The sequence below is a fragment of the Echinops telfairi genome, unplaced genomic scaffold (genome assembly GCF_000313985.2).
Source record: "Echinops telfairi isolate 266 unplaced genomic scaffold, ASM31398v2 ScPeMD7_17;HRSCAF=63, whole genome shotgun sequence".
Classification (NCBI taxonomy): domain Eukaryota; kingdom Metazoa; phylum Chordata; class Mammalia; order Afrosoricida; family Tenrecidae; genus Echinops; species Echinops telfairi.
The window spans coordinates 761,664-773,877 of NW_022103914.1; the positions used below are offsets into that span (position 1 = coordinate 761,664).

At 41.6% G+C, this 12,214-nt stretch overlaps 1 protein-coding gene across 4 annotated transcripts in view; it reads right to left on the reverse strand.

The window, feature by feature from the left end:
• Positions 1-9,978: 9,978 nt before the first annotated feature.
• Positions 9,979-12,214, reverse strand: part of PARP9 (poly(ADP-ribose) polymerase family member 9) — a 40,840-nt gene continuing 38,604 nt past the window's right edge. For all 4 annotated transcript variants that reach the window (XM_045287547.1, XM_045287546.1, XM_045287548.1 and 1 more), the window contains one exon: positions 9,979-10,639. In XM_045287547.1, the coding sequence (XP_045143482.1) occupies positions 10,266-10,639 (374 nt within the window). In that variant the 3' untranslated portion in view covers positions 9,979-10,265. The remainder of the gene's footprint in view (positions 10,640-12,214) is intronic.

A 12,214-nucleotide genomic window follows, 5' to 3' on the forward strand; every position in this document is an offset into this window, starting at 1 on the left:
GTCCCCCCAGAACCATCAATCCCGTTGTTTTCTCCTCCAGATTGTTTATCTTGCCTATCTTATCTAGATAGACATGGAGAGACAATAATATTGTGCCAGAGTTTACTAATCCACTCATCTATCAATGGAAATTTAGGTTGTTTTGAACTGTTTGTGATTGTGAATTGTGCTGCAATAAACATTAGGGCACAGGCGACTGGTCGTGTTTTATTTCGGACTTCTTCTGGGTATATGCCCAATAGAAGGATAGCTGGGTCATAAGGTAGATCGATTTCCTTTTTCTTTAAATATTGAAAGATCGCTTTCCACAGTGCCTGTACATAGCTACACAACCACCAGCAGTGGAGGAAGGTTCCTATTTTGCCACATCCCCTTCAACATTTATTGCTCTCTGGTTTTCTGATTTGGACTAACTTCAAGGGTGTTAGATGGTATCTCATGGTTGTTTTAATTTGCATTTCTCTTATGGCTAATGATCAGGAGCACTTTCTAGTGTTTATTGGCCATGCAGGTCTCCTCCCTAGTGAAATTTCTTTTCAGTTCTTTTGCCCTCTTCCTCTTTTTGCAGGCCAGGAGGGTGTTGTAGATTTTAGTAATAAGCCCTTTGTCTGATGTGTCATTGCTAAAAATCCTCTCCCAGTCTGTGGTTTGCCTTATTACCCTCTTGGTGAAGTCTTTCCATGTGCACAGATGCTTTATTCTCATTAAATCCCATTTGTCGATTTCCAGTTTACCTTCCCTATTGTGGTGAGCCTATGTATTCTCTGGGCCAATGACTTTAGGTTAGAATCGATTCTTTTGTTGTTGGTCCTGATGGTTTGGGGTTTTACTTCTAGGTCTGCGATCCACCTTGAGTTTGTTCTTGTGCATGGGGCCTGGTAAAGGTCTTGTTTCATTTTTCTACATGTGGATACCCATTGTTTCCTGCACCACTTGTTAAAGAGGTGCTTTAGCTATTTTATGATCAAGAGCAAGTTTCAGAATCTCTTCTGACATCCATTTTGATCTTTCTGCCTTTTTTTTTTTTAATGCCCCTTACTTTCTTGATGTATGATGTTCTTGATGTCATCCCACAGCTCATTGGGTCTTCTGTCATTAGTGTTCAATGCGTCAAATCAGTTTGTGTTAGTCTGGGTAGACTAGAGAAACAAATTCATAGACACTCATATGTATATAAGAAAGAGCTTTATATACAAGAGCAATTGAATATTGAGAAAACGTCCCAAACCCAGTCCAGTCCAAGCCCTTACATCCGATATTAGCCCATATATCTGATACCAATCCTTAAAGTTCTCTTCAGACTCATGAAACACATGCAATGACCCCAAATGCAGGACAATCACAGGCCAATGTGTAGAAAGTCTTTGGTTCCAGTGGCATTATTAGCATCTCAGCACTGGCAGGGGTCTCCACGTGGCTTCTCGTGTTCTGGGTTCAGGGTTCTGGCTGCATCAGGCTTGGTCCATATGGCTTCTCCTCAGGAATGTCTCACAGAAAGTGAGCAGAAAGAGAGAGGTGTCTCCCGTCTCCAAGGAGTAAAATACAGCAGTTCCCAGGAATCTCAAGAGAAGGCCATGCCCACACAGAGGTCTCATTGACTATCTCCAGATTGACAGGCTAGACTCCACCCCTACACTCTTAATCCTCAAATTGACACCAGATTATGTAACTAGCACATTGTTCTTGAGATGCTCTCGAAATTCAGGTAAGATATACTCAAGGTCATATTTTGGCTTTCATGGTGTCTTTTTGTTTTCTTCAGCTTCAACCTGAGCAATTGATGGTCTGTTCCACGGTTCAGCTCTGGCCTTGTTTTAGCTGTTGATATTGAGCTTCTCCATGGTTTCATCCCACAGATGTAGTCCATTTGATTTCTGTGTATTCCACATGGAGAAGTACATATGCAAAATTGCTTTTTATGTTGTTGAAAAAAGGTATTTGCAATGAAGAGTCTGTTTTACAAAATTGTATTATGTAATATCCAGCATCGTTTCTATCACCAAGGCCGTATTTTCCAACTACTACACCTTCCTATGTTTCCGATTTTCACATTCCAATGGCAAATAATTGTCAATACATCTGATTGTATGTCTGAACAATTTCAAACTAAAGAAATTGGCAGAATTCTTGTCTAACACAATCTTTATCTCCAGCTTTAGTGTTTGGTGTGTAAATTTGAATAATAGTTATATTAACTGGATTTCCTTGTATGTGAATAGGTGTTATCCTGTCACCGACAGCATTATATGTCTATATAGATTTTGACGTGTTTTTTTTAAACTTGTCATTCCTGACTTAGTAAACCATGTTTGTTTGATTCAAAATGACCAATACATAGCAGCCCATTTCAGCTCACTAAAGTCTAGGATGTCAATCTTTATGTGTTCCATTTCATTTTTGATGAGTTCCAATTTTCATACTGTCATACTAGATTCATACTTCGTGCATTCCAAATTCCAATTATTAATAAATGTTTGCAGTGGTTTCCTTAAATACGGTAGCTATTGTTTACAGAAGCACTAACAAACGTGAAATAATATAATAAGGGAAGAAGTGAGATAACTGATGGCAGTAACTGAGGGAATTGCAATAGATGAGTTGAAACAAAGTGAGTATGTAGCTTTAATGTAAAATTGATCAGCTTTGGAAAACTCGACCATTCACAATAAAAAATTATATATATGTGTATATAATTAATCAATACTTGGTTAATGTTTTTCTGTCCACTAATACAGCAATTTATTTTAATTTTTTAACTCCACTACATATTTTAATTTTGTAAGCTGTATTATTGTATATTCTTATAGTGCACAAATATGAGACTTTTTAAAAGGACAATGTATATACATTGAGATCAATCAAATAGACAGTATTCACATTAAAGGAATCTTAGTGGCAAAGTGGGTTATGTTTTTGGAGTAAAAGATGTCTGAATTATCTTGATTTGTGATTATGATTTCATGATGCATACTTATGCTACACTTAAAAAATTGTAAATTTTAGGTACATATAGTATACTGTTCAACTATCTGTCACTAAGGCTGTTTTTTTTAAATGTCATAGTTAGCCCACTGACTTATATATATAAATCTGATCATAAAAATTGGCAGTAAGAAGAAATGCATATTTTAATGTCTTTTCTGCACAAAAGTTTAAAAGATCTGCTACTTTAATCAATTCTAGAGAGTCCTACAAGGAGCCCTGGTGGTATAGCGGTCACATGGTGGGCTGCTAACCTCACAGGCAGCTATTTGAAATCCCCAACTGCTCTATGGGAAAAAGCAAGGCTTTCTGCATAGATAGTTACAGTCTTGCAAGCCCACAGGTGCAGTTCGACCCTGTCCTCTAAGGTCGCTGTGAGACAGAATTGACTCCACGGTAGTGAGTCTGACTTTGAGTTTGGTTGGTGGCATAGTAGGTCAGCTGCTCAGTGGGAGAAAGATGAGGCTGTCTGCTCCTGTGAAGATTACAGCCTCAGAAAGCCTAGGGAGTATTTTCAGTTTGCTCTGTAGGGTTGCTCTGAGTCAGAAATAACTGGATTCAATTGGATGCGTAGGACTTACATTAAATAAAATATAATAATGGCTTGTTTCTTTGTCCCTTCATATTTCTGCTATTTTCTGTTTCCTTCTCATTAATACTTCTCTGCACTACCTAGCACCTTTAGGGTCTCTTTATTTTCTTCTGTGTAGTGGTAAAAGCAGATACACTTCGACAGAACATTGATTTTGTCTTGCAGCTCTGCTCGTGAAATTGCAATGTTGAACTGATCCCTAGGATCAGTGCAGTGTACTGACCTCAAGCTCGGGGCTTGAACATAGAATACTCAGGATTTTGCTTATTAGCGAAGCTGGTCTTCTAACTTGAAGTACATAATAAATGTCCAGCTCTCCAAAAGGGCTATTCATTTTGCATCTTCAAGCCAGCTTTGGTAAATCAGCTTTTTTCTGTCAACAGGGCCCGTTGAATCTATAAAATAGTCATGCAGGTTCTCCAAGTCTAAAATGCTCATAATTTTTCAACACTTTAGAATGCAGTGGATGTCATCCTAATTCACACCTCTCTTCCCTAAGGAAAACGGTATTAAAGCAGGAGTGATTGGAATCTGTGACCATAAAATTGGGGTCCAAATGAGTGTTACCATTTTAAAATTCTGAAGCCATCTTAATTACAAAAAGCCATAGTCTTTTGTTCTCTGTACGAGTTGTGGTTGAGGTCCATGCAGCCCACTGAACAGCTCCAACTGCAGTCAGTTCACCCCTGTTCCAGTCCAGGGGTCAGCAAACTTTTGAGATGGAAGAGTCAATCCTGTCTCTCACAGCAACTTAAAGTTTATCTGAGAGCCATAATCATTTACTTACAAATAAACAAAATCACCATTATCTGAATAGTATCCTGTACATTTTTCCAATTTTACTTCAGAGTCACAAGTATGTACCAGAAGAGCCGCCTATGGTTTTTGAGCCACAGTTTGCATGCCTGGGCCATGTTCATAAAACAACCTTATCACGTTCAAAAGACTCTGCATTAAGCTTAACACATTTGTCAAATCTGTGGTTCCATTCTTAGAAACAATTTTCAAACTCATCCATTTGGATGGCTGACAGCACTTTGTTTTTTTCTTCACCTTTTCTATATCCTCAAATCACTGTCTTTTTATGTCTCTCTGCATTTGTGGAAACAAAAAGAAGTCACACGGAGCGAGGTCAGGTGAGTAAGGTACATGGGGCAAGAGAGGCATGCTGTTTTTTTTACCAAAAACTTGCTCACTGAGATGGCTGTGTGAGCAGGTTCATTGTTGTCCTGGAAAAACCAGTCCCCTGTCTGCCACAAATCAGGCCTTTTTGTCATATACTGTTACACAATCTTTTCAGAACTTCTAAATAGAGAGCTTGATTAACAGTCCGAGCTGTTGGAACGAACTCCAAATGCACAACATGTCAACATTTCCATCCGTTTGGGAAGTTGACGAATGTCCAGAATGAGGTTTGTCATCAATCGACATTTCACTTTTTTTGAAACAAGAAAACAACTCATACAGTTGAGCTTTTCCTATAGTATTGTCCTTGTAAGCTGTGTTCAACATCACAACAGTTTCTGCGACATTTTTTCTGAGCAGGGAAAAAAATTTCACAGGCGCACACTTTTCTCTTAAATTGGTTATCACAAAAAATGAGGTTGAAGTCAAACTGCTTTCATGAAAAAATTCACTGTGACCAGAGAACCTTCCCAGGCAATGCCACTGGGTGCACTAACTCAGAGCAAGTTGCTTGATGCTCACTTAGTGGGAAAAATGCATACTATAAAAGCTCCACCCAGTGGAACTTTTTTCCATTTTTTTTTGCAGGGGTCCCTTGTATTCTTTCTCAGCTTATCCTCCATCTAGGCCTACACACTTCTTAAAGCAGTTTTCATTTCTCTAGCCTTTCCCTGAAGGGTCCTGAGCTCATTTTAGACCATGTCAAATGCAGTTTGGATGTTCTTGAGGGACGCAGTTTGGGGAACAAAGAGAAGTTCAAAGGACCACAGTCAGGGCTGCAGTGTGGCTGGAGTTAGGCTCCTCAACGAAGTTCTTGTAGGAGAGCCCTTGTGCCCCTGAAAGAATGGGAAAACAAACAAAAAAGTGTACAACTTTCCCGGCTTTTTCCCCACGAATGCAGTTTTCTATTTCCTTTAAACTTTTTATTAATAAGCCACATGATCATCCTGTGTCCTTTTAGAAAATCTATCAAGAGTACTCCTTGGGAATCCCCAAAAGCAGTTGCCATCACCATCTTAGTTGACCTCTTTGCCTTGGATCTAACTGATCCACCAGATTCCCCAGGAAACCACTGTTTTGAGTGGGCATTATTTATGTATTTATTATTTATTTATGAAGGCTAAGGCAAGTGTATTGTTGAGGAAACTTGTCTGTATCCATCCACTGATCACAGAGACGTGCTTAAACACATTTTGTTTAGAATAAACCCATGTACGTATGAGCTGGGATCCGAGTAGCAATACTTTTGCATTTACCCTCACATTGTGTGCACACGTCTAAGGAGACAGCCTCTTTCCATTTCTATGAAGTCAAACATCTCACTACCTTTTCACACGAGGAAACGAAGGAAGCGCAAGGTTGCTCCTTGGGAGAAAGGTGAGGCTAACTGCTCCCCCAGAGATTCACAGCCTCGGAACCCGACAGAGGATCACTATGAGCTGGAATCAAGGGCAGCAGGTTCATTTTGGGAGGGCGTTTAAAGAGCCGTGGTGGGGCAGTGCGTTAAGCTTTGGCCTGCTAACTGAAAAGTTTGAGCCACCAGCCCTCCTTGGGAGAAAGGTGAGGCTAAAGATGAGTAGTTTCTGGAGTCATTGTACGGTTACAATGAGTCAGAATGGATGGCATGGGGTTTGGTTTGGTTTGGTGTGACCAAAACTTTCATTCTGAAAGCTTTCATATCACAAGTAGACAAAGCACACCCCTCTTTTAGCAATGTTGTATACAAAATGTTTTGTTTGCAAAACATTTGCTGTTGTTTTATTAGTTGTCATGAAGTTGGTCACGGCGACCCCATGTGTGGTCAGTAGAGCAGTCCGATGGGGTTTCCTGGCCATGCCCTTCCAGAAGCACAGCCCTAGGCCCAGCATTCAAGGCACCACTAGGTGGGTATGACTCATGAACCTTTCTGCTCATAGTGGAGAACGGATGTAGTTTCTCCACCACCCGGGAACTCCTTTTCTGCACCACGCTCAATTCCAAATTATTTTCTATGTATCATGATGTATGCTCTGTTGAGGTTATTTACCTGCGCTAATTCCGTTGTCTACTACTATTAGCATGACACATTTGTTTAGCTTTCATTTTAGGTAATATAGACTGATGCTATTACTATCGTTGTTCTTTCTTTTATTGTTTGAACTCATAAACTATGATCCTAATAGTCACAATGTTAAAAATTCAAAAGATACAAAGCATAACAACCCCCAGGCAGAACCAAATATGGCCTTCTAATGCTTGTGATTGCAACACACTGAAGTTGTACTCTGTAGAGTGTTGCAACAATGGATGATCTATTACTGTGAATTGCAATCCATGGTTGCAAGCATCAATGGTCAGGGGAAAAACAACAGGGACTACAAAATGTCACATCCATTTAACACTAAAAGCAGTATTGCACTCAGCCTCTCTCACAGAAGCTGTCAAAAGGGGGTTGTACTCTTCCCTGAAACGTCCTCCCCGACTGCAGAAAGACCAGACATTGTGTACCTTACAATTCCCCAGACATAGGACTTCCAGTGCTGGAACCGGAACAGTTAGTCATCCCTTTCCGGATCCCTTTTACCTGGCCAGTAACATCCATCCTTCATGTGTCCTGAGTGTTGACTGGTAAATTCCAGCTACCCCGTTTTTCCCTCAAGAATTGTCCTAAGCCTAACAGGACCCACCTTGCTAGAGAGGTGCTCCTGAGCTCTCTCAGGAGGGCAGTTGTGGGCCAACAACTGGCACCAGGGTTCAGAAGACCAACCCCTTGCCACAGGGTGTCACTTACTCTGATGGCCTGGTGTGTGCGCTTGAGCTTTCCTTTGGGATGCAATTCTGGTCTTCAACTGAAATCACACTCCCGTCTAATGTCCTCTCACTCCCAGCCCCTATCCGGTCTCCCTTATTCTCATTTTCCTAAGCTCACTCCTCCAATAACTCACTTAAACAAGAATCCCCATCTCAGACTCTGCTTCTAGGGTGCCCAACTTAAGGTAAGATTCAAATGTATTGCTTTCTAGTCCTTAACCTGGGCACAAGTACATTGCTGGTCTATTGTTTTCCCAGCTGTGTGCAATTTCCCTGCTACCATTCATCTACATATGAAGAAAAAAGAAAAAAATATATGCATCTCATGTGTCTTTATATGTATGCGATATCTATAAATATATGGGCATATGAGATGTGTATAAATATTTTTATTTTTTAAGCAGGACTCAAAATTGAGAAAAACATGCATAAAAAAGTGTTGTTGCTGAGTCAGTTCTCACTTCTAGTGACCCTCTAGGCCGGAGTAGAAATGCCTCGCCGGGTTTCCCAAGCTGTAACCTTTATGAGAGCAGGTTGCCACGTCTTCCTTCTCCAGACTGGCAGGGGAGTTTGAACTGCCAACGTTTGGGTTAGCAGCCTGAGCACTGGGAAAATAGAGCTCTTGTGTGCATGCAGTCGTACGATGCTCACAAAATCAAAAGATCCAGTAAGCCAAAAAGTCAAGCCTCCAGTGGCAGTTTTGACTTGGACATGGAAGCAGCATAAGAAAAAAAATGTCTTCTTGGCCATATTAATTCTAACTTTAAAATGATATTTAATTTGTAATTATGAAATATTTGCTAGAAAAAGTTTCATTTCATCCAGACTAGTCTTCCCATCACAAGAGAAACTTTCATAACATCCACAAAGTCCGCTTTACCATGTAAGGTAACATACTGCAGATTCCAGAGACTCGAGCATGGGCAGCTTTGTTAGGGGAGCGCAGGGGGTGCACACAAATACTCTGCCTCCCCTAAATATTCCGCTGTGCATCCAAGGCTCTTCCCTTTGTAGGTAGTTGGGTTTTCCTTTCGGTCTGCTTGTCAGACGGTCTCTTTGGTGGTCTTCCATTTCACTATGATGTTCCTCGGTAAGGTTTTCTTTCTATTGTTCCTCAGAGCATTATTTCACCCCATTCTCTTCTGAAATTGTGAAACTGTCATATGTCTTCTCACTTCTGGTTTTATGTTGCCTCAAAGGTCTCGTGTGTATAATACGGATGGCCTAGCCCTCAGCTCCAAGCTCCATCAATCCCTGCATCCTGACAGCCACCCTTAGGTCACTCTTGGGGTGGTCTGTGGCACAGTTCTTTGGAAGAGACCCAAGGAGAGGCCCTGGGAGTCAATTCATTGCCGCTTGGACAGAAATTTTGGTGGTCCCAGGTACTTAGTAGTTGGTTTAGCAGTGAGAAGTCCACATGGCTATGTTCTCTTCTGGCCTCTGTAAGGTGGACACCTCACCTTACAGTGCTGGAGGTGGGCCAGAGCTGAGTCTTCTCAAACCAGGGTCTCTACTGACTATGCCCAAGGACAACATCATATAAGACAATAAGTGGGCTACTTTCAAGGGTGGAGAAAGATTGTTTCAAATAAGAAAAGGAGGAGGAAGAAATGTTTTGATTAAGGAGTTGAAAATGTAAGACCCAGGGAAATTTGGATGTATAAGCAAATATGGATTTAAAAATAAGCACGGTATGTGTGGTGGCTTCTACATCTCAGATTGAAATCTGCAGTCAAACCTGAGCACAGTCATCGTGAACTGAACCATCACAGGAGATACTTTCTCTCTAAAGAACTCTTCCAAATCTGGTCCTGATTGGCTGCATCCCTGATTCACCCACACATAATTTGCAAGTCTCAACTTACATTTCACTTTCTTTAGGCTTTCCCCCCACCTCCTGACTAATGGAGTCCTCTCTCCCATTGGCTCTACCCAGTCACACTTAGGTAGGCTAACATCCTTTAAGAGGACAATTGTCCTGGCCAGCATCATACTCTCAGCATCCCGTGACTCAACCACAGCTGGTGGTCAATCAGGGATTAGTCAATTAGCCATTTGGCTTCACGATCTTGTATGGCTTCACCGTATCAGAAAGAACTTTAACAGAGTATCAAACAATTCATTTTACACAACATTTTTAAGTGCCCATTACTCAGACAAAGGTGATCTATTTTTTTATTATTGTCAAATATAATATATAACATTTGACAATCAGCAATTTTCAGGTACACAATTTTAGTGTTATCAATTACTTACATTAATCACACTGTCCAACCATCACCTATAATCCTTGATTTATTTTGCTAAATACTTTATAAGATTCTCTAGAAAATCTAAAATCATCTTGTTGGCTAACATGTTGAAAAATAAAAGGCTTGGATTACATATTAGAAAAAAATCTTCCTTACATAAAAAATTTACTATATATGTATATTGCTCATATATGTCTTATATCTATCTGTCTATCTATCATCTATCTATCTCTTACCTGTATAAAAAAATGGTCTTGAGAGTGCTTTAGTTGGTACCTACCCACTCCAATGATGAAGGCACTAAGATGCCAGTATGTAGCGAGACTTCAACAACCCAATTAGTCTGTACCGATAACACAAAGTTATACAAATTCCAACCACCCATTGAATCACTGGTGGTTGGTTAATCCTCTGACTAGTCTCCCCAAAGCTAAGCCATGACAGTTGTTAAGCTGATCGGCAAGTTAAAAGACAGAGCTGCCTATTGGAAGAATCCAGTTTGAGAATGAGGGAACCATCTGCCCGAAAGAGTAATTCTGTGACTGTCCTTGATCCTGGGTGCAAATCCACAGATATTGGGGCACAGCTTGTGTGCCATTAAAAATAACAAATGTTTCTGGGCTGGCAACATTGTCAACCACACTGTCGTGGCCATCTGTGCCGCCAGGACTCAATGGTGGAGGCACGATATGTAACTGGCCACCCTGGCAAAAGGACCCTGTAAGCACCTCAGCCTCAAACACGTAGATCAGCTTATCGGTGGCAGTGGTTTTCTTGATCTGGTCTGCTAGTGTTCTGAGGTTCTTGGTGAAGTAGATGCCAGCTCCATATTTGGGGTCTGGTAAAAGAAAACAAAGATTTCATTCCCTGGCAGATCATATTGCCCACTAGGAGACTAAATGTGTATTTTCTCTCTAATTCCCCAAACAATCACCTCCTCCTGGTTTTAAGTGCCTGTGCTTGTAGGAAAGATGTTCTCTTGAGACAAATTATCATCGATTGTCACCAATACATTCATAGCTTCACCATTAGCGTTTACAGAGCAATGTCTGTTTTCCAAAGCACTTTCATCTCAACGATCTTCAGTGGATCTGTGATGTGGGTAGAATCACAGGTAACAGCACTCTGCTCCGTAGAGATTGTGACTCAAGCCAACAGCGCCATCACCTGAGCAGCTGGCAAAGAGAGCGTGATTGAGGGACGTTCTTTTTCTCATAAGGCAATGCCTGGCTTCCACTGCTCCAGACAGGGGCATGGCTAGAACCCCTGAAAAGAGGAGTGATGCAACTAGTGTGTAATAGGAGACGGCAGGGCGCCCGCCACTCTTATGGGCAGCGAATCATGAAAATGTGTAAAACAAAGGGTCTGCTAAGCATCTAAAAGTAGAGTCAGGGTTCCTGCCACAGTGGTGAGGAAGAGAGACTCTGGGTCTGAGGAACACCCGTGTTGTGCTCACCACACTGGTAGTCTTTCTTGTGGGGCAGGAGTAAGCCACCTGTCCACACCATGGCCTAAGGGGATACCCCACAAAGAATCTTCATATGCTTTTTATCTAGCTCAGGGTGTTCCCAGAGTGGGTTATCATATTCCATATCATATTCTACACTGGCCCCCAGGGGAGCTGGAACAATCAAGGAAGGCTGCAAGGGCACAGACAAGCATTAGCCTTTTCAATTTTCTGTTAAGGCGGTGGTCTGCCAATTAAGTTTGGGAAGTTATGTTCTATATCTGGGGTCGGCAAGCGGCGGCTCCTGAGCCATAAGCTGCACTTTCAGTAGGTCCAGGTGGCTCTGAAGTAAAATTGAAAAATGCCCTCCCCCAGAAGAATTTACTTGAGAGGACGGCACTGAAGCTGCAGCTAGGGGGGGAGGAGCATATCTGATCAGCGCAAATGGGAGCAAATGAAGGGGGAGGAAGAGAGAGTGGAGCACATCCTGGCCCACCAGGCCTGGAGGATGATATCCCCGCTCTGAACAGGCAATGCACAGAGTGGACCATATGGCTGATCCCACCACGAGACACACTGTCCCTTGATAGCCCAGGGCCCTAAGGGGGACGACACTGGAGACTCAGTGTCGGGACTGGCCCAGACTGACCCTGTGACACCGAGGCAAACCACTAAAAGCATGTGGCAGAGCAACTGAGGGAGTACAAAGGACAGAGTCTGGGGCCAGAGCATGGTACTCCATCGGACCTGACTGAAGGACATGCCTAGAGATCAAAAATCAGACCTTGATCTATTTACAGGTTTTCTTTCTTTCTAAAATTTTTTTCTTTTAATTAATTTATTCTTCTATGGGTAATTGGCTTTCTTTTTTGATGTCATCGCTGTGTTCTAACTCATCGCCTATCTTGCTATGGCTTGATTTGTGGTGCATATTAGTATCTCTACAGATCTATCTAGATAAGATAG